General features: G+C 36.4%; 2 protein-coding genes across 3 annotated transcripts in view; both read right to left on the bottom strand.

Moving 5' to 3' along the window:
- Positions 1 to 3523: 3523 nt before the first annotated feature.
- Positions 3524 to 21248, bottom strand: part of LOC133527495 (growth arrest-specific protein 1-like) — a 30486-nt gene continuing 12761 nt past the window's right edge. Inside the window, exons 2-3 of the mRNA XM_061864530.1 lie at positions 17798 to 18031; positions 3524 to 7594 (exon numbers count right to left, since the gene is read on the bottom strand). Of these exons, the coding sequence (XP_061720514.1) occupies positions 7118 to 7594; positions 17798 to 18028 (708 nt within the window). The 5' untranslated portion in view covers positions 18029 to 18031 and the 3' untranslated portion in view covers positions 3524 to 7117. The remainder of the gene's footprint in view (positions 7595 to 17797; positions 18032 to 21248) is intronic.
- On the bottom strand, positions 8831 to 13182 carry LOC133527485 (uncharacterized protein K02A2.6-like). 2 transcript variants are annotated; one of them, XM_061864508.1, is made up of 2 exons: positions 12130 to 13182; positions 8831 to 11701 (listed from the first exon to the last, which is right to left on the bottom strand). In XM_061864508.1, exon 2 carries the CDS (start codon positions 11618 to 11620, stop codon positions 8990 to 8992), a length of 2631 nt encoding a protein of 876 aa, XP_061720492.1. In that variant the 5' UTR covers positions 11621 to 11701; positions 12130 to 13182; the 3' UTR covers positions 8831 to 8989. The 2 variants fall into 2 exon arrangements, with proteins under 2 accessions (XP_061720492.1, XP_061720493.1); XM_061864509.1 differs by having other exon boundaries at positions 9367 to 11701.

The following is a 21248-nucleotide window of genomic DNA, read 5'->3' on the forward strand; positions in this document are numbered from 1 at the left end:
TTGGTATTAATCATACACTGTCAAGTACAATTTAGGCATACTTAGAACTGAAACTCAAAATTTTTTTTTTCATCAAATCAAACCCATACGCGTGGGGTATCTATATTGGGATATTGGGATATTGAGGTGTCTAATATCATTTTTTTCTAAACTGAATAGTTTACGCGAGAGACACTTCCAAAGTAATAAAATGTGTGTGCCCCCCCTTGTAACTTCTAAAATACCAGAATCATAAAACTAAAAAAAATATATGATATACATTACCATGCAAACTTCCACCAAAAATTGGTTTGAACGAGATCTAGTAAGTAGTTTTTTTTATACGTCATAAATGGTACGGAACTGGTAATGGTACTTCATGGGGGAGTCCGACTCGCACTTGGCCCCTTTTTTTAATATCATTAGTTTGTCCGAATTTTTTCGGTAGCCCGGTGGGTATTAAATTGTAAAGTAATGAATGATACAATCAGCAGCAGCGGATAAAACAACGCGTCATAAATTTAAATACCTGCCACCCCATACTTTTGTTAACATAGCTACAGTTCGCGTTTAAAAAAATAGCGTTTAGTAAAATTGTATTAATTGTAACTTGTAAAATTGTTACAATAGTAATTACTCGCAATATAAAGGATGACTTACGCTAGACCGGGCCGGGGTCGGGCCGGAGCTTCCGGGGCGCTTCGTTTTCTATGGAAAGCACCACGTGATCACCGATCAACCGTTACAGAAAATGACGTGTAGGACCCCTCGGACCGGGCCCGGCCCGGCCTAGCGTGGGTCATCCTTAACCCATATCTCGCAAAAAATAAAGGTAATGATTATGAAAAGTATGTAACAGTCTAATTGTCCTACCTATAGAGACATATCTTTATTTGTTACAGTAGCGGCAAATAATCAAAAAAAACTTTTTGGTTATTTCTCAGAAACAGCTTTTGCAATTACGATTTAATTTAGAATATAGGAGTATGAAAACGATAATTCGATCAAACTGGGGTACATTTTTAATATCATTAAGCTTCTGTACCGTTATTTGAAGCCTATTTAATATTTGAGAGTGCGATGCTGTTTGACAGATGACGTAGCGGTTCACTATAGGTTGACACCTACCCCCTGGTACTCGTATTTCAAGTTTTAACCCCTCCACCAGGCGCCCGGGGCGTGCGGACGCGGAGCTCTTCATTGGCGTTCTGTTTGTCGGAACGTTCGGTTCACTGCAAGAAATTCTTAGAAATCCTTAGATTCTTAGAATTTTTTGTAAGTACTAATTAAAAGTATTGTAAACGGTTTTACCGTTCGATTGTTAATATTACTTCAATGATTTGATGGACAGCTTGTGTTCGTCAATGTGTTTAGCAAAGCTAACACCTCATCGATTCACATCGCGAGCGCAGCGAAGCTGTCGCGTAAGTAAGCGATTCTTATTTTATTTTGTTTACAGCGAATCGAATAATTTTAAGCACGGAGCAGGTCCTTGAAAAAGTGTAAATGTGAATGGCAGTTTATAGGCCACAGTTTTATTGTCCTCCGAAAGGGAGGTTATAACGGTTAATAGCAGCGTTTTACCTTACAATAAAACGCTTATTAAGCGAAATACCTTATTTGAAGCCTATATTTTTAAATTCGCCTGTGGCTACAACACTCAGTTGCAATAAACCAAATCACTTATATAATGCCCGTCAAGGGTATTTTTAACTCACTGCGTTTTCTCCTACCATGCAGGTTGCACTAAGCAACATCTATAGTCTATACACACAGGTCAACTGGTATGTCTCTTCATATTGAAAACGAAATAATAAATAATATAAAATGCAATCCTTTTTCGAATGTGGTATATTGCAACTTCGTTTTATTTATATTTTGAGACCCAATGAAGAGCTCCGCGTCCGCACGCCCCGGGCGCCTGGTGGAGGGGTTAAAACTTGAAATACGAGTACCAGGGGGTAGGTGTCAACCTATAGTGAACCGCTACATCATCTGTCAAACAGCATCGCACTCTCAAATATAAATAGGCTTCAAATAAGGTATTTCGCTTAATAAGCGTTTTATTGTAAGGTAAAACGCTGCTATTAGTTTGCCCGAGTTTTTGCGGTAGCCCGGTGGGTATTAAATTGTAAAGTAATGATTCAATTTAATTTCCAAACCAGAGGCTAACGGGGGTAAAACATCGATCCATCTAGGTTTAATTGTTGGTAAGATTCGCTTTTGAGTGTTTTTAAATAAGTAATTCAATATTTATAACGTACTAATTGGTGTGTGTGAAGTAACGTGGCTGCCCGTTGCCAAGTGCAGTGGGACGTAAGTACACACATATATGTTCGTGATGCGGATACAATCATTGTTTATATGATAAAATGTCTAATTTCACGAATTTTCATTCATGCCTTGAAAAAAATAGCAATATGATAGATTTTTGCGGCTACTGTAAGTTATTTGAGAATGGTCAGATACTTTTAACGCGTAGTCTGATCAACTGCTTTTGATGCCGACTATACATTAGTAAGCTATATATTCATATTGGATACTTCCAATATAGTTTTCCCAATTAGTCGATGTTAACTAATACCTAAGGCCAGTTCCATGAAAGCTTGTATCATAAATTGTAATAGGTACTTACCTACTGAACAGTTTTTTTTTTCTAGTAAAAAAAGCGGGTTCTGTTTATACATATATATTGAAAACTAGTTTCAATCTCTGTTTCTTAAATGCATGTAGCTTAAATGTGAAATTAATTTGTTCAAGTCAGCGTTCGTATTGGAACGATGGATAGACTACGTGGAAGAGGATCTTGGGAAAATGGGAAAGTACACAAATTGGAGGAAGGAGGCAAAGGACCGGAGTAAATGGAAAAGCACTGTTGAGGTCAATTTTGAACAACATGATTGAGCAAAACACAAAAAAATATTCCCGAGACATCTTCGCCATCTTGAATCTCAAAGACAACCGCCAATTTAAAATTATATCTATCAAGAAAAAAATACAAGCAAGTAGGTTTCTAAATATAAGTAAATGTTTAGTCCCATGTCTCTCATATCCATCAAATAGGTGTTTAGGTGTAGGTAAGTAATTATTTACACATAGATTACGAATCAATGGTAATTTTGCTTTGCGTTTAATATTTTGTTAGTAGTAGTAGCAGTATCACCGCCCACAATCTCTCTGCTTTGCCTTAAGGTTGACTGGCAGAGAATGCTTTTGGCATTAAGTCCGCCTTTTGTACGATAAGTTTTTGTTTCGTGCAATAAAGATCAAATAAATTAATAAATAAATGATGTAGATTCCAGATCTAGAGCATCATAGAGCAGGTAGAGATCTATCATTATCGGATAACTTGGGCTCCTTCGCTCGTCAACCTAATCCCAAGAATTGGCACAGGTACTTAGGTTTTACGAAAGCGTTCGTAATCTACCCTTCTAACACCGTATTAGTTTAGTCCGGGTTCCACTAGACCGTATATCATTTTCTGCAATCACCTTAATTATTTATATTGGGTAGGATTTTGTTATTTTTGAAGAAAACCAGAGAATAAAGAAAACAATTTTTATTTCAGTACAATAAAATAAATACATATAAATCCTTAATATAATTTTACAAAACGAACAAATGCAACAATTTTTACTAACTAATTACATCACTAACTAACTCTAATTCAATAAATTATTAATTATTCATATTAGTAATTCCAAAAACTTTGTACGTTTTACAATAATTACTGACATGTAATGAAATGTATAAATTACTAATTACATTACTTTTCTCTACACACTATGCTAATAATCTCACTTTGGTAAACTGTGGTTAATCGGTATTATATTTATGAATATTCATTTAAGAACAATCTATTCTATACCTACTTCACTGCAGTCACACAGAATCCCAAGGAATTAAAGTTAATATGTACTAAACTTATTTCTTGCACATCAACCCACGCACACTCACACAAAACTGCCTCTACGAGTTTGCCTTATTTTTATAAATACTACAATACAAAAAAGTTATAATTTATTGCTGTGAAAAAATCTGATTTTGCAACTAAGTATACAGTAAAATGTACATATGATGACTGTAACGTTACGGAAAGTTACCAAAAAGTTTGCAATGTTCTCGGAAATTTCAGGAATATTTCGCAGGAAACTTTCATTTTGGAAATAGAAAGCCATAACAACCATTGAAAACCCGGTTTGAATTTGGAATTGGAGCGCGAGAATAAGATACAATGGCTGTTTCTGCTTTTATGTGTTAGAAAAAGGTCATTTCTGTGGACAATACAATAGACGTTACCGACTCTGATACATAGATATCCCGTTTTTCTTATTTGAGTTTTAAGCACCTACTGAAAAAATGCCAAAGCGATGTCTACAGAAAAGATGCCAATAAATTGGAACACTTTTTAGAAAAATGTCCAAATACAATACAAGTTAATGACTCTGGTACATATATATCCCGTTTTTCTTAGTCTCAAGTACTGAAAAAATTTATCCCACCTGTAAAGGTGCAGCGTAAAAATTTGCTATAGATTCCCTTAAATTTGCAATGTCTACAGAAAAGACGCGAACGAGTTTGCTATAAAATGTGTATGACCCAATTATTCAAAATATTCAGAAATCCTTGTATTATCAAAATATAAAAAAAATACAACGTATCAGTATTACGATACAACGAGGAAATGCCGCCAGCATCCTTGGTACAATGCCTCAAGGGCCTATTTTAGATATAAGCTAGTTATAGTAATCATCTGTATATATCCATTATGTATATTGTTATTGTCAATAAATAAAAAATACGAATTAAAATGTACAGATAGGTACTGAAATACCACACCAGTTCGCTGAATGGACAATAAATTACTATACCTACTTTATAAAAGATTTGCACTGTAGAATACTTTCGCACGCCAATCTCCAACGATATCCCGTAATGCGAAAATAAGTAAGTGTTCATCGTATGCCGGACATCAAGTCGATTCATTATGCATAAAGAATGACATGATTGGCGACGAAACATTAGTATACAATTGCGATACGCATACTAAACAACATTGTAGGTACTTTTATCAAGAACTCTATCCAAGATTTTATGGAAGTTCTACGTACAAGAACGTGGAAATATGATAGATAAATAAGGGCATATCAAGCAAGGATAAACAATAAACGGAACGATGTGAATGGCACGTTGGTATAGGTGATATAGACAAATTATTTGTTTACATAAAAGCACGTACGTTGTGGTTTTTTTATAAAAAGCTCTTGCCCTTTCGAATAACGTTAACGGATCTTAATGTCTTTGTACTCGTACTGGTGCAAAACAGATCTGCTGTGCTCTTGTTTTGGTGAGCTCTCGGAATAGGCGCTTGGACCAAACCGGTTCCAACCTCTTCATTACTAAGGGACCTCGGTTAAACCGTTCGGTTTAAATTGAGCAAGAGGGACACGGCTACAGCAAGCTCTTGATACACGAAACTGAGTAGAAAACGTATTACCTACCATGTACCTTTACAAAGCGGTTAATAGTAGCGGTAGATTATGTAAAGCCTGACCAGTAATATATGATCACGCGCCATATTGCGGAATTTCATTGGAACTAAATTTTTCATACTAAACTAAACTGTCACTTTATACATGAGAATAATAGCGCCCACTTGACAATGATTATATATTTCTGGTCGGGCTTTAAACTCATATGCTGTTTTTACAAGTTTTTATTTAACTTGACATGTTCTTGGTGTGTATCTAACTTTTTTTCAAATCGTGCAAACCATTTTTCAACCACTTTCTTATATCTAATTTTACTGAAAATATGCATACATATGAAAGTCGGGTTACAATACAATATTATGATACCATCGAGCTGATCTGATGATGGAGACAGGAAGTGGTCATAGGAACTCTGAGATGAAACAAAGCAACGTAGTTGTTTGGGGTTTTTAGAATTGTCTCGATGAGTATTAGTTGCCCGTGGCAAGATAAGTACAGTCAACGAAAAAAACTTGTACCAAAAATGAAATGTTTACAGAAACTTATGTATTTACTTTTGACATGAAGTACCAATAATAAAACCTGCTCTCCCAGATTAATAAGCGAAAAATGTCGATCAAAGACAATATTAACAACATGGTATGCTAATGGGACATTGGAATCCCTACTAACATATTTTTACAGAATCTACCGCCCTACATCAGGACAAACGATTAGTGTCACACTGGAATTAGCTACGACTATGTTATTAGAACATCCACTTCCCTTACCCAAACGACCTCAAAAACACTTCCGTTTCTTTCAAACGTATGTCGGAACACATGCGATGAACAGGGACAGATTGAAACGATGACTTGTAAATTCGTGTGTTTGACAGCAAATGATACCGGGACGTTAGATCAATCGTCGTGGCGCCGCGGCGGGAACAGCCTAGCATTTGTCACCGGACCACCGGCGCTGCCGTATTTATAGCGACGCCCGCGCGACGCATGCGTGCTGTGGGCGGCGCGGCTATCCTCTATCATGCAAGATTGCCTGCATTATGCGCGTGCGTTGGCCTAAGATTTAACACCGTATCAACAGATGGAGTTTGAGATTTCTTTATAAATAGGTACGAAGCTGATTTACAACACCTTTGTGATTTAACATAACCAAAGAGCGCTTTCAGATACTGTAGCAGTATAGTTTTAATTTCAATGAAGATGGTGCAAAATATGGTGCTAATACTGAGTCTGATAAGTGTGCGTAATAAAACTGAGAATGCACCTAATTACCTAAGTCGAATCATACTTGATTTGAATTCAAAGTTGTTTATTTTTGCGAATTGATACGTATTATACTTACAAAGTGACAACAAAAATTATACATGAGTGTAGCCGAGTCTAGTGGTACCTAAACCAGCATAACACGTACACACTAAAAACCATATTTCAAGAAAAACAATCCCATTTTATTTAGGTATCTTGCCATCTATCTCTCTTACCCCTTGCCTTCCCTCACTTACCTACAAGGCTCTATTTATTACACCTTAGTACTTATACTATTCTCATTTACATATTTACAAAAGTTGTACTTCAATGCAATTGCTGCTCCAGCCTTAGAATTAAATTAGACCTAATGCTTGAGGTAGACCCATTATAAAACTATCACGTATAGAATTTTGAACTGAAAAATGTTAATAATACTAGCAGCCGTTTTGAAACAGTGGCGATAGAACTGCTTCCTACTTGAACCACTTGTGGTGGCATTGTTGTTTTGCGTTTTTCTTCGATGGGGTCTAGCTTCTTGTGGAAGCAAAGCCTCGCTAAGTTATTTTGCATCCTCGGACAGTCGTAATCCTCATTGCCATCACATTTACATCCTGTCAGAGGCGCTGCTTTCTCCTGTTTTCTTAAAATTTCTATGGCATTTAGGCATTTGTGGGAACATTTTCTGCCGCGGTACATTGCGCGGCACAGGCGATGGTAGTACCCGAGTGCAGTGGCGCACTGGGCATCAGCCGTGCAGATTAGCTGTGACAAACGACACGAACTCGTCACATTCGCGGCTCCGCGAAGAACCGAAGGCCGACAGACGTCGATCCGTGACTTTGCCTCCAGGCAATACTCGTCTTCACACTCGCACTGCAACAATGAAAAGCTTACATTATTCAACGGCAGACGCACGTGAAACGTTCTATTTTATAATCAATATTTTTTTTGAGAAAATCATAAATTTCCGCGGTCTGTATCGCATAATATGTTTCACGCTCGTAAACGTTTTTACGACATATGAAACGTGCCAGCCACCATCAAAATACATCGCGTTTTGTAAAGTCTTAATAAATATTGGACGTGGCGTCGTGCAGCGATGCGGCCGGGCCGGATGCTAAGATGCATTTCATTCACTGGATTCTTTGCTAGTGTAGCCAATGTTTTTGCATCCGTACAATACAACCGTATGTACATACGGTTCCTTACCTTACAAGGTTAGTACCTTGCAAGAAATAAAAGTTGTATCTTACACACATCTTAGCTCATCGATTTTTTTGTGTGTCAGAGGAATTTGTGATTTTAACCGCTTCTTGATCCGATTTTTTTTTACCACCTAATTTAATACACCACCGTTATAAAAATTATGCTCAAATCAAATCTTAATCGGGTTACTGACAAAAGACCGAATCTCTACGAAGCGTTATAAATTCGGAATCATCCAAAATCCGTTTTAATTTTACGGTCAATTTATTTCATACCTAGCCGGGATGAGACTAATGATGGCCGCCGACTTACGCGTTTTTTGTGTGGGCAACACCTGCGCAAGACTCAACGCGGTAGGTCTCCAATCAAGACGTCAAACCTCAAGGCCGCAGTACCGATACACTGCCCGACTACAACAATAATCACACCGCCTCTACTAATTAAGGCTTTAAGTGATGCTAATCTAAATTATGGACGCTGCCCTTATAAATATGAATGCGGACGCTGGAATCTCACTGGAAGAGGCTTTTAAATGAGGCCACTTAAAGCAACGTACATAAGGATGCAGTTTCATTAGGATAAAAAGTTGAAGCCAGTAATAGTTACACGGCTAGGTGCATTGCAAGTTGTATTGACATGCTGTAAATTAATGATGCGTCTTAATGCTTAATGTATAACTCAATACGAGAAAATTACTAGAAAAAGTGTAATTGAACATTTAACGAGTAATAGTTGGGAGAAACCGAAGTTTTTTATTTTGCTTGTACTGTATCTTTAATGGCATTTGTAATTGAAATGCATTGCAATTGATTTTTAAGATGTATAATATTCTTAGTTTTTCCCCTTGCCATGTTGATCATGTAGAAAGAGTACGAGAATTCCCAGGAAAGCTAAGAAACTACTGTTTGTTGTTTCTTTCACTATTTCAAGTACAATATAATTAAAAGACATTATTTGAAGCCATCTTTTATTGAACTGTCACCAAATGTCCAAACCAACCATAAACTAAAACCATAACGTAACATTCCTCTCCTTAATAAAATTATAACAAAGATATTATAACTAAGATTCAATTAGTCTCGACGGAGGTTTGACTATACGTCCAGACCTAGTCTTATACAGGTCAAGATTTGGTGCCGGAGTATCATTGATTCCATTATTGCTTTGACTTGTATCAATGATCTCCCGATCATCAGTTTCTTCTACTTTATAAGAAGAATCACACTCGCTATCATCACTGTCATAATTTATAACATAAGAGTTAGGGTTAACATTAGAATTAGTTGATTGATAGTTATTTATGCTACGTAAATGTTGTCTGTTCCTCCTGTAACGGCGACCTTGTTCGTCCTCTACAATGAAGGAACGAGGGAAATTAGTCTTATTTACAACAATTCCTTTTTGCCAGCGATCATCTGATATCTTTTTCTTGAACATAATTGACTGGCCTATCTTTAATTCTTTTAGTGGTCTAGCTGTTTTATTGTAGTGGTATCCTACCTTATCTTGCAATTCTTTATCTAAGTAAAAGTTTCTAGTATATATTTTAGGCTTTAAATAATTTGTAGACACAGGACAACGATCATTAAGGTTCCGATTGAACAGAAGATTAGCTGGAGAAGGGCTATTTTCCTTTGGGCTATTTCTAAAATTTAATAAAGCTATGTAAGGATCTGTGTTATCCTCTTTACACTTTTTTAGTAGAGATTTGACAATTCTGACAGAAGACTCCGCTAACCCGTTTGACTTTGGGTAGTCAGGAGACGAAGTAATATGCTTGAATCCATATGTGTCTGCAAATTCTTTAAACTCTTTACAGGAATATTGTGGACCATTGTCACTTACAATCTGTAAAGGGCATCCATGTCTAGCTATCATAGACTTAATATGATTGATAATGGTCCTTGAAGACAAGTCATTTATTCGAACCACTTCAAAAAATTTACTGTAATAATCTACAACAACCAGATAATATTGTTTATTAAATTCAAAAAGATCAGTGCCTAACTTTAACCAAGGTAGTTTAGGTACGTCATGAAAATGAATTGGTTCTTTAGTATTATTTTTTCTAAACAAGGCACATATTTGACAGTTGTTGCAAAGTTCTTTAATTTGACTTGTCAATCCAGGCCAAAAAATAACATTTTTAGCTCTTCTAAGACATGTATTTAATCCTAAGTGACCCTCATGAATAATTTTTAACATCATTTTCTGTAATGCTACTGGTATCACAATTAGATTATTTCTTAAAATTATTTCGTCGACTAGAGACAATTCATTGCGAAAATTCCAAAAAGATTTTACTAAATCATTTAGTTTGTTTTTAGAATTTGGCCAACCATTATGAATATAGCCTTTTACGCAAGACAGTGTGGCATCCTCATTAGTTTTCATGGCAATGAGTTGTCGTTTTTCATTTGAAATGGGCAACGAATCTATCATGACCTCAACATGACAAACAATTTCTTTGCTAAACTCTTCATCAAATTGCTTTGTTTCATCATTTTTATCAACTATGAAAGAGCGACTGAGAAAATCTGATATATACATTTGTTTTCCAGGCACATACTTAACAGTAATGTCATATCCTTGTATCTTAAGCATCATTCTTTGTAGTCTGACAGGAACTAAAGATAAGGGTTTTTTAAATAAGATTTCTAATGCCGAATGATCACTTTCAACCAGGACATGTTTTCCTAAAATGTACTTATGGAACTTAATGCATCCAAACACAATAGCAAACATCTCGCGTTCAACCTGGGCATAACCTTTTTGACATTCAGTTAGTGCCTTAGAAGCATATGCAACAGGCTGTCTGTCTTGTAAAAGGCAGGCGCCTACCCCTTCCGAGCTGCAATCTACCGATACGACTATATCTTTATTGCTATTAAATAATTTAAGTGTGGGAGCGTTTGTTAATGCCTCCTTAAGTTTATTAAAAGCATTTTCATGACAAGGATGCCATTTAAATAATATGTCTTTTTTAAGAAGCTCGCGCAACGGGCTTGTAATAGTCGAGTAATTGTTGATAAATTTTGACAGGTAATTTGTCATTCCCAAAAAACGTTCAAGTTCTTTCTTGTCACGAATGCATTTTAATTCAGAAATGGCCAAAACTTTTATTGGATCAGGTTTAACCCCTTGGTCACTTACAATCATACCTAGAAATGAAATTTTTTTACGCAGAACTTGGGACTTCTCCCTATTGAATTTGACATTACATTCTTGAGCTCTTTTCAGTACATTTAATAACACTTTATTATGCTCTTCCACAGTGCTAGCATAAATTATTAAATCATCAACATAAAATTGTACATTATCAATATCACTAAATGTTTCCTCCATGCGTTCCTGAAATGCTTCTGTTGACACGGAAAGTCCAAATGGCAATCGTTTATAGGAATAATTACCAAATGGAGTAGAGAATGTACATAACTTTGAACTTTCTGAGTCAAGCTGTACTGTCCAAAACCCACTGCTACAATCAAGTTTAGAGAAATATTTAGAGCCTGATAACTTATCTAGTATGTCATCAACTGTTGGCAATTGCTTGTGTTTTCTTATAATGAACTTATTCAAGTATCGAGGATCAATACATATGCGAATTTTATTATTCTTCTTTTTAGTCACAACGGTAGAGTTGACCCACTCCATCGGATCCTCATTTTTAGTGATTATTTGCTGTCTTACCATATTGTCCAACTCTTCCTTAAGGCTTTGTCTTAGTGCTATAGGGACCCGACGAGGTGGATCGGCTCTGGGAATTGCATTTTCCTGTAATACAATTTTATAGGGTTTTTTAAAACAGCCAATACCATTAAATAAATTAGTAAACTCTGCCATGATTTTATTTGTGTCAGTATTATTTGAAACATTTATAGAATCAACCATGTTTCTAGTAACTAATTTTAATTTCATGCAAGATCTTAGGCCTAGGATAGTCATACAATCTGTACTGACAATGACAAATTCGATGTTGTCATACTTTCCATTCTTGAGGTAAGATTTAATGGTGCACACACCTTTGACAGGTATGCATTTATCATGTAGTGTCACTAACTTAATGCGTTTATTAACTATAAATTTTTCATCAAGGTTGAGTGACTTATAAGTAGCTAAGGACATGCAGTTTACTTGAGCACCAGTGTCTAGTTTGGTATTTATATATTTATTATTTATAATTAAAGTCTCAATCCACTCACATTCACACTCACTGTTGATACAGCCAATGAAGAAAGTCTCCTCGCTGTCGTCTTCGTCCTGTTTCTCTGTTATGGTTGCAACCTGTTTGTTTCTGCACACTTTCGCAAAATGATTTGGAATACCACACTTCTGGCACTTGCAACCTATAGCTGGGCATTGATGCGCACGATCCCAGTTGTTGCCGCAGCGATAGCATTTTCTTGTGTTGACTCTTCTTGTTTTTGAAGTATTGACATTGTTAACGTTATGCACAGGCGCAGTGGTAACGTTGAGCACCGAGGTTGAAGCTATCTCATTTGTTAGTTCGGTGACCTGTTTTTGCGATAATTCCGCTGCTCTGCACATGGAGACGGTTTTCTGGAGAGTAAGATCCTCCGTGCGCAGAAGCCTCTCTTTCATTGCGGAATTGGCTAAACCTATTACAATAACATCTCTGACGAGTTCTTCTCTCTTATCACTGAAATTGTATGTCATACTCTTATTGTGAAGGTCTGTAAGGAAATCGTCAAAGGATTCTGTAGGTCCTTGCGCCCTTGTAAAAAACTTGTGACGTTGCATTGTGATGTTAACTTTTGGAATAAAATAAGCGTTGAATTTTTTTAAGACATCATCAAAATTTTGTTTTTCCTCTAAATTAAATGAATTATAAATCTCAACGCCCTTGTCCCCCATGTTGTGAAGTAACAGTGCAATTTTACGTTCATCAGAAACGGTATCTAGGTTCTCTGCAAGAAGAAATATCTTAAATTTTTGGACCCATAGTTTCCAATCTTCTTCCATTGAAGCACTATATTCTAATGGCCGCATATGGGCATGTCCATGCGAGTATTGGGGGTATTGTAATGCCGGCAGAATTGCCGGGTTTGATGAAATTTTACTTGATTCACCCATTTTCGTGTTTCACATCTATTATTTTATACTTCTGACACCATGTTTGTTGTTTCTTTCACTATTTCAAGTACAATATAATTAAAAGACATTATTTGAAGCCATCTTTTATTGAACTGTCACCAAATGTCCAAACCAACCATAAACTAAAACCATAACGTAACAACTACCATTAAATGTGTTTTTACTCTTATTTAACCTACTATTGCTAAATTACAATCCTCTACCGTCACACAACTTGCGAGTAAACGCAAATGGCAATGCTCCATATAAAGCAAAATATTATGGTCTACAATCTACATCGTGAATAACATTTGCCTTTAATGGATATTTAATGAATCGAACATTAGCAATATTCGCAACATCGAACATGTTTCGTGAAACTTTTGGTAAGGCTCGCTCCTTACATGTGCAACGCATGTACGTTCTTTATTATGTCGGTGTGAAAACACCACCTGCGCTTCTACCTTGAATTTAAAGGTAAGAAGTACATATAAAACAACTTAACTGCCCGCCTTTTCCTACTAAAAAACCTGCGCCTGGGAGGTCTTAATTGTATCTTGTACGAATGTAGGTACGCCTCCGATAGTTTTAATAAAGTGACTTACATAAAATTCAACAGCTTTGGATGGCCGCATGCATTTCCTTATTTTAGTGCTGTGCTATTGTTGATATGGCGCTGCGTGATTATTTTCAACTTGTCATCAGTACAGAAACATAAAACATTATCTGCTTCCTTCTACAGTTAGGTAAAAACTAACCACTGTCGAATATGTTTAAAGATTTTTTAGAACATACAGATATTATAAATTCGTCGAGAAGTGGATAAATACTAAAATTTGAATATTTCTGAGAAATCTAAATAAAGAGGAACGGAGGACGCTTTGGTAGAATATCCGCCCAGGACGAGGTGAGGAGCATCGTCGCCATTACGCCGTTTTTATAATGCATCTCTATACAGGCTCTTATAAATATTTTACTCGTTTATTCGCCCTTTGTTCTTACCTAAGTACTGTAACGGAGCACTGCAATGATATCGCAGGATATATTGTTCATAATCTTTATGATAAATTGTATGCAATAAAATACCCATGAATTTTATATTATTATATTAAGCATAGGGTGAGCTAGTAACACTACTTTTGACTGATTAAAGCGCGTCGTGGGTTAAATCAACAGAATGCCCTTACTGTCAAACTTGATTAGGAAAGGGCCTTAACTGACACTATATATCTGCCAATTTAATTTATCCTCTAATCTGGACCCCGCCAAGATGAGCAAAGCGAAGCGCAAGGGCACTGCCTTTTCTCGGAGCGCTTCGTCGTTTTCTTGAACCAAATTAACAAAATTCTCGGGATATCGGGTCAATATTGGACTTAATAAAAAAATTGAATTGCATAGCTCTCAACTTGAAATTTTATTCATATCTAAAAAGCCCTGATTTCGTCACTCGTTACTGACTCACGCATTGACGGTTATCAAAACCCTTAGGGTACTTCGTGAAGTCCCAGGAAGCTGAAATTTGGTATGTAGGATAGTATTAGTACACAAACAGCAAAAAAATTAAAAAACTTGAAATTATTTGCCCTTAAGGGGGTGAATAGGGGAGTGGAATTTTGTGTGGGGAATCAATAACTGCTGAATCAATTTAGTTACAATTTGGTATGTACATAGATAGTTTTTATGGGGAAGGATATATAGTAGTTTTGAACCCCAAAATCACCCCGTAAGGTTAAAGGGGGGGAGGAAAAGGGCGCTAGGGGGGAAAGGGGGTTGAAGATTTTATGGGGAATCAGTAAAAAAAGTAGATTGTATAAAAGATACGTATTTCACGATTTTTAATAGTAAATCACCCCCAACCATTTAAATTAGGGGATGGAAAATTGTCATAAACAACTTACAAAAAGTGATGTCCCATCAAAATCCTATCATTCTCATGTAAGATGACATTCAAGACGAAACCATAAGGCTTGTGCTGTCAAAAAGTTATCAGATCTCTTGTAGAGCCAAGCTTCTAACTCTACAAGTCCTTACGTCACAAACTCTACCCTTTGTCAAAATATGCGGCTAGGCCGTTTTGTTACTACGATAATTATTGTATCTTCTTCTTCCTCGCGTTGTCCCGGGTTTTTGCCACGGCTCATGGGAGCCTGGGGTCCGCTTGAAAACTAATCCCAATATTTGGCGTAGGCACTAGTTTTTACGAAAGCGACTGCCATCTGACCTTCCAACCCAGAGGGTAAACTAGGCCTTGTTGGGATTAGTCCGGTTTCCTCACGATGTTTTCCTTAATCGAAAAGCGACTAGTAAATATTAAAATAATATATTCTATTTATTGACAATAACAATATACATAATGGATATATACAGATGATTACTATAACTAGCTTATACACCGTGTTTTTATTGAATTGCGTTAACTCCGCGGTTTCGGTAAGTACGTTTAAGGAAACTAAATGGCATAGTTAATTTTCAAAAAAAAATATTTTTTTTTGTTTTTTTTTTACTATTTTTATTTTTATAAAAAGTAACTAAATGTTGCATATAGCGTTGTTGTAACACGGGCATTACATTTAACTCAACCAAACAATTGAAAACTGTGACATATCAATGTCATTTCTAACATCGATCGTCCGAGATAGTACGTACGTTTAGTAGCAAATGTATGAACTCGCACTAAACACTAACTAATAAGTAAACAGGTCCTAAAGCAAGTGTACACGCTCGTAAGGGCCTTATAATATAAAAATTTATGATTGATTATCTCCGAAATGGAGTTAGTTAGAATATCGGTATCTTTGAGAAAGTTACTTAATTTAAGCTCAGGAATGCACCCTCGAAATTAACGCAAATCAAAAAAAACACGGTGTATATAAAATAGGCCCTTGAGGCATTGTACCAAGGATGCTGGCGGCATTTCCTCGTTGTATCGCAATACTGATACGTTGTGCGAGGAAGCCGCTCGAAGCTCTTCGGTCACCAGTTACGTTAAATAATATTTCGTACATAAGTTCCGAAAACCTCATAGGTACAGTCAAGTGCAGAAATATGTATCGAATAAATCATCTCATAAATATGGTACTACGCTCTTATTACACTGGAATAAGATGCTATGGGACATATTTTTGAGTAAGATGTGTACTCCCATATTTTTACACTTGACTGTACGAGCCGAGATTTGAACCCGCGACCTCCTGATTGCAAGTCGCACGCTCTTACCGCTGGGCCACCAGCGCTTTTTACAATAATTATTGTATAATAAAATAATAAAATGAATTGATCCTCTAACCGCCGAGATGCCTATAACAAGGTTTAATGAATCAAAATTACATATGTCTTGGCAAGTTTTAAAGTCTGGGTGTCATTATAATCTGTACCCCTAGTGTAACTGTGATCGACATCATAACGTGACGAACGCGTTTGCGTTAAGTCTCATTTTGTATAGGATTTTGAGTTTCCAAAACGTCCCGCTTGGCGCGCTCTTTCGAAATCCAATACAAAATGAGACTAAACGCAAACGCGTACGTCACGTTTGGAAATCGAATTTAGTTACATAGGGGTACTGTATTAAAAGAGTAATAAATAAGTATAAGTTAACATAAACAGGTGCTTTGATTATCAATAAAAATCGAATTGCAAAAACAAACATCAAACAAGAAGTGATGTTTATGTTGTTACTTATTACATATTACTACTTGTTACATTTAAATTACTTAGGTTGATGGTTGGTACTTTATGTAGAAACCCTTTATAATTGATAAATCAAAAGATGTTGACAATGGATACTATCAGAAGTAAAAAAAAAATCTTTAAAAAAAATGACAGGCGAGTCAAAAGTTAACTTTTTATCTATTGGACACTTTAGATGCTTTTAATTTATCTTAGATAGGTACTTACTTGAGTTCAGTAATACTTATAAAGTAATTATTAAGTGGATACAGGTAACTATGAGAACTATTTCTCACATGTACCGGCGTAAAGTAACCCACTATTTTATGCTTGTTTATTTGTGACGTATCCGAGGTCGTCAACCGCGACCCTCCCGCGATTTGATCTTGTTGCCGTCGTGTCCGACAAATCTGCCCGACGACGTCTAAATTAGATTTTATTGCGGGGCGTCTGCGTACGTGACTACCAAACAACACAGACCCCTCCCGTACTGACATCTCCATTCAAAACGCATGGACAAAACCTCTGGAATGAGTAATGGGGGACCAGATGTAATTGGTGGTGTTGATCAATTGCGATAGACAGACTATAAACAACCGTTGATGAGGAGTGATTTCGACACGGTCGAACTTTGGCCCGGTCAAATTTTAAGCGTTACAATATATAGGCTATAAACGACGTATCATATTTGGAATATATATCTTCACGGTAATTTTAAATTAGTAATATATGTTAATGTAATGATTTGTCGTTGCGGTTATTTTTGATTCTCGGATTCAAATTGCACTATGTACAGTCAGCGTCAAATACTTTGTACCAACCAAAGTAGCCAAATAGTTCGGTACACCCTATGTTTAGTATGGTGTACCGAACTATTTGGCCACTTTGACTGCTACAAAATATTTGACGCTGACTGTATGTACAGCATCACATAGCTAACGTATACGTGTCTATACCGCACTAATGGATCCTTTATCCTTAGCCAAAACTTCTGGTACACAAGTTTAAGGAGCAACCTCTACTGCAGGATATTTTATTGACGCGAACAATCGCACCACAGCCTGAGTGATATGAACTGTGAGCGGTCAGACAAGAAGAAAAGATTCTCACCTTCATCAGCTCCTTCCCCTCCTCGGTAGACATGAGCGCTATAAGCGCATGCTCACACGGCTTGGGACACACGCTCGTCGGTTCAGACAGCACGTCATTGCACAGGATCATGTAGTTGTTCAGCGCGGCGCCACAGCCCGTGCGGTAGGCGCAGCGCGTGCGAGCCTCGAAGCACGGCGTGCTCACTGCGCCCGCAGCACAGGCTGCTAGCAGAGCTGCTAGCAGCCACATTACCTAGAAACAAGGGAAAAGACAATTTAGGCGTATGTCTTAAGAAAGCCAAAAGTTTGACTAATTCCACTTGAGATACTAGTATATTTTATGTACACAATAGCAAATGACATCTTTCATTACGAAAACGGGACGTAATCGCGTATAATAAGACCAAGTGCGAGTAGTTCGAAAAACTAACGCAACTCGCAGCTAGAAGATGTTGATGTCAACTTCGGCGAGTATTTCTCCGAGACCACGGGGATAATGCCGACCTCGAAACGTCAGAGGTAATTAAAAAAATATATCATATTATTTAGTCCCATTTTCGTAATGAAAAATGTGTAAAATCGTGAAGGTTAAAATCAGTGTTGAGCAAATGACATGACACCAATTTTCCCGTCAGTAGTCATTGTAACGCTGTTAGGTATTAAAATATTTAGAATTGAGCCTGATTTAATTAAGCAAAAAGAATCTTAAAATAAATAATAAAAATAAAAAATAAAAATTAACGGATTATTTTACTCTCATAATGTAAGATGTGTTAATGCACTTCTTTTACTCTATCAAAATATGGTCCATCCCAAACCGAGCACCCTAAAATAAATAAACATGAAAGATAATGCAAGAAAGCAAACAACAGCATAAGATAATCCTTTGCATCCCTGTTCAAAGCGTAGGCTACGCTTCATAAACAAACCCAATCTCCGGATGACATAGCAAATGTAACATCTCAACTCGATAATAAATAAACATTTAATAATAATAAACAGGGCTCGACGACATGTCTGGCGTTCTCGGAAGGTGCGCGGGCGCTGGAAAACAAACAGAATCGAGGCACGTCCCGAGCACTTGCTACTAACTTACACGCGAGCCTGAATACCGTAACATGGATGGGCCAGGCAGGGATGACACTTTCGACATTACATTTAGGACTTGTTTAATTTTTTGGTACTGTTATTTTTGTGTACATACGACCAGCAGGATCGCAAAACCTGTGACCAATATGGTCATGGTCAAATATAGATGCGCACATTATCAACAGCTTTGCTTTAATTAAGTTGTACGTACTTACATCTGAATAGGTAGTTTATCACTTTCATTAACTGCGTGTACCCCTGTACAATTTATACATATCATATTAATTTATGTCTTATCGTGTGTTGATCAATAACAAACACTTGAGGAACAATAAAACTTGATACAAAGTAAAATAATACACATCTATTATTATTTTATTATCTTGGTACTTGAACGAATTAAACCAAGATATTAAATAGTTGTGACTCATAACATAATTTTATCGCCTATGCGACATTCGTTTCCACGAGCAATTTGTGAATCCTACGCACTGACTTGTCTCTGCGGCGAATCATTAAATTCATTATTATTTATGAACTCAGAAAACAAGAGTAATTCTATTGTGTCCATGAAGTGACATCCATAGATAGAACCACGTAGGGTTAGCAACTAAAAAATATAAAAAAAAAACACCTTAATAGGTCACCGACATTAAAAGACTCCGAAAAATATCGAACCCCAAAAATTACTAAAAAAAAAATTACAAAACATTATTCCATCAATCCAAGTCAATGATGAAATGACCAATAGTTTGAAAAAAGTAGGTAAATAACAAAATGACGTACCCTATTGAAATCTACTCTTTACATTTAGATACAGGTATTTCAGTAACAACAGGGGAATCACAGCAATAGTTAGCACATTATGTTAGCAGTTTTACGGCGATATTGCCAATAACATATAATCAATTCATTAACACATTTCTACTCACAATATCATGTACCAGGTACTTACATAGTTAGATCATTTTATATACGAACATTTGTTAACCCTATTCACAGGGTCGTCGTCCGTAGCCTGGATGCAAAAGAAAACAAAATGACAATCGAGATGCCCACAATTCTTGCTTCAAGTGTTAAATTACAATAACAATGTCCGTGGAACACAATGTAGGCTTTATTTGTATAATAATAAAGACTAACGACGTCAGGTACACGTCGTGCTACTGTTTAGTTTAATTATTAGTCGACGTGGTATATGAAGTGATATTTAAATGAGAAACGCTTAGTAAGTGTCTAGTCAGTTTTTCAATGCTGCTTAAATTGTCATTCGTCATTGTAAATTAAGACCACGGGAAACAAAGCAACCTAATGGTACCGATTCAATATTTGCGCAAAGACAGCTTCGTCACTTTTTTCTATTTTTCCAACCCATTTCCAAGCGCAATAAAATCCAAACGGAGTTGCGTATCGGTAGAAGTTTGTAATTTGACATTCGTATACCCTTGATTTAAAGCTTCATATTTCCACTAAAGATAAAATCAAACATCGATTATTTCAAAGAACTTCTCGTGACAAGACTACGTGACGTCCGAGCAATATTTTTCTTTGACGACATGACACTTAAAACATCTAATCATTGAGATCCAAGAAACGTGGCGACATTTTTACCTCCAATCCAAACGGACTAGCGTTTAGCAGACGGGTGTGAAAAGCAAGACAAGTCAACACACAGCGGTCAAGTGCAAGGTGAAGATGCAACAAGATATTACTAACAGTAACAATTTTAACCCACCACTGGTGGAACCGACTATTCGTAAATCTTATGCCTTTGGAATAAGATTTACGAATAGTCTGTTTACAGTGTGAACGGTGAATACATAGCTAGGTACTGCTCTTAAACGTACCCGGTCAGTCTACGCAGTACGGACACTTCAATCGAGTAGAGAAATTGAATGTTCATAAAATCAAGTATTTGTAGATCCTCAACATCTTAAGTAACTTGACGTATGCTGGTTAAAAAATAGTATTAAATAAATTGTAGTCTTATTGAAAACCAAGTTTAAAGTTGTTTTTCATAAAAACATGTAAGTAGATATGGAAAATTCACATTTAATGGTTTTCCTTAATCCATTTCTATCAGCCTCTTGCGCTTAGTGTTAGAGTCGCCTGCGTAACGTTTTTAGTTGAGGAAATGTCACTGTTGAGACTGATATATCAGAAACAGATCAAATACCTAACTAAAATTCAAATTGGCCTGTTAGATACTATAGTACAGATCCGGTTGGAAAACTAAAGTAGGTACATACCGAATTTTATAAATAAATTAAGTATTAAAATTCTTTGTATATAAAAATTCTACTTTTAAGCAAAAGAAAATGTTCAAATTTAACTCCCTTTAGCGACAAAGTCCCAGAAAGCACAAAAAATCCAAAGCCTTC

This window comes from Cydia pomonella, chromosome 18 (genome assembly GCF_033807575.1).
Source record: "Cydia pomonella isolate Wapato2018A chromosome 18, ilCydPomo1, whole genome shotgun sequence".
NCBI lineage: Eukaryota > Metazoa > Arthropoda > Insecta > Lepidoptera > Tortricidae > Cydia > Cydia pomonella.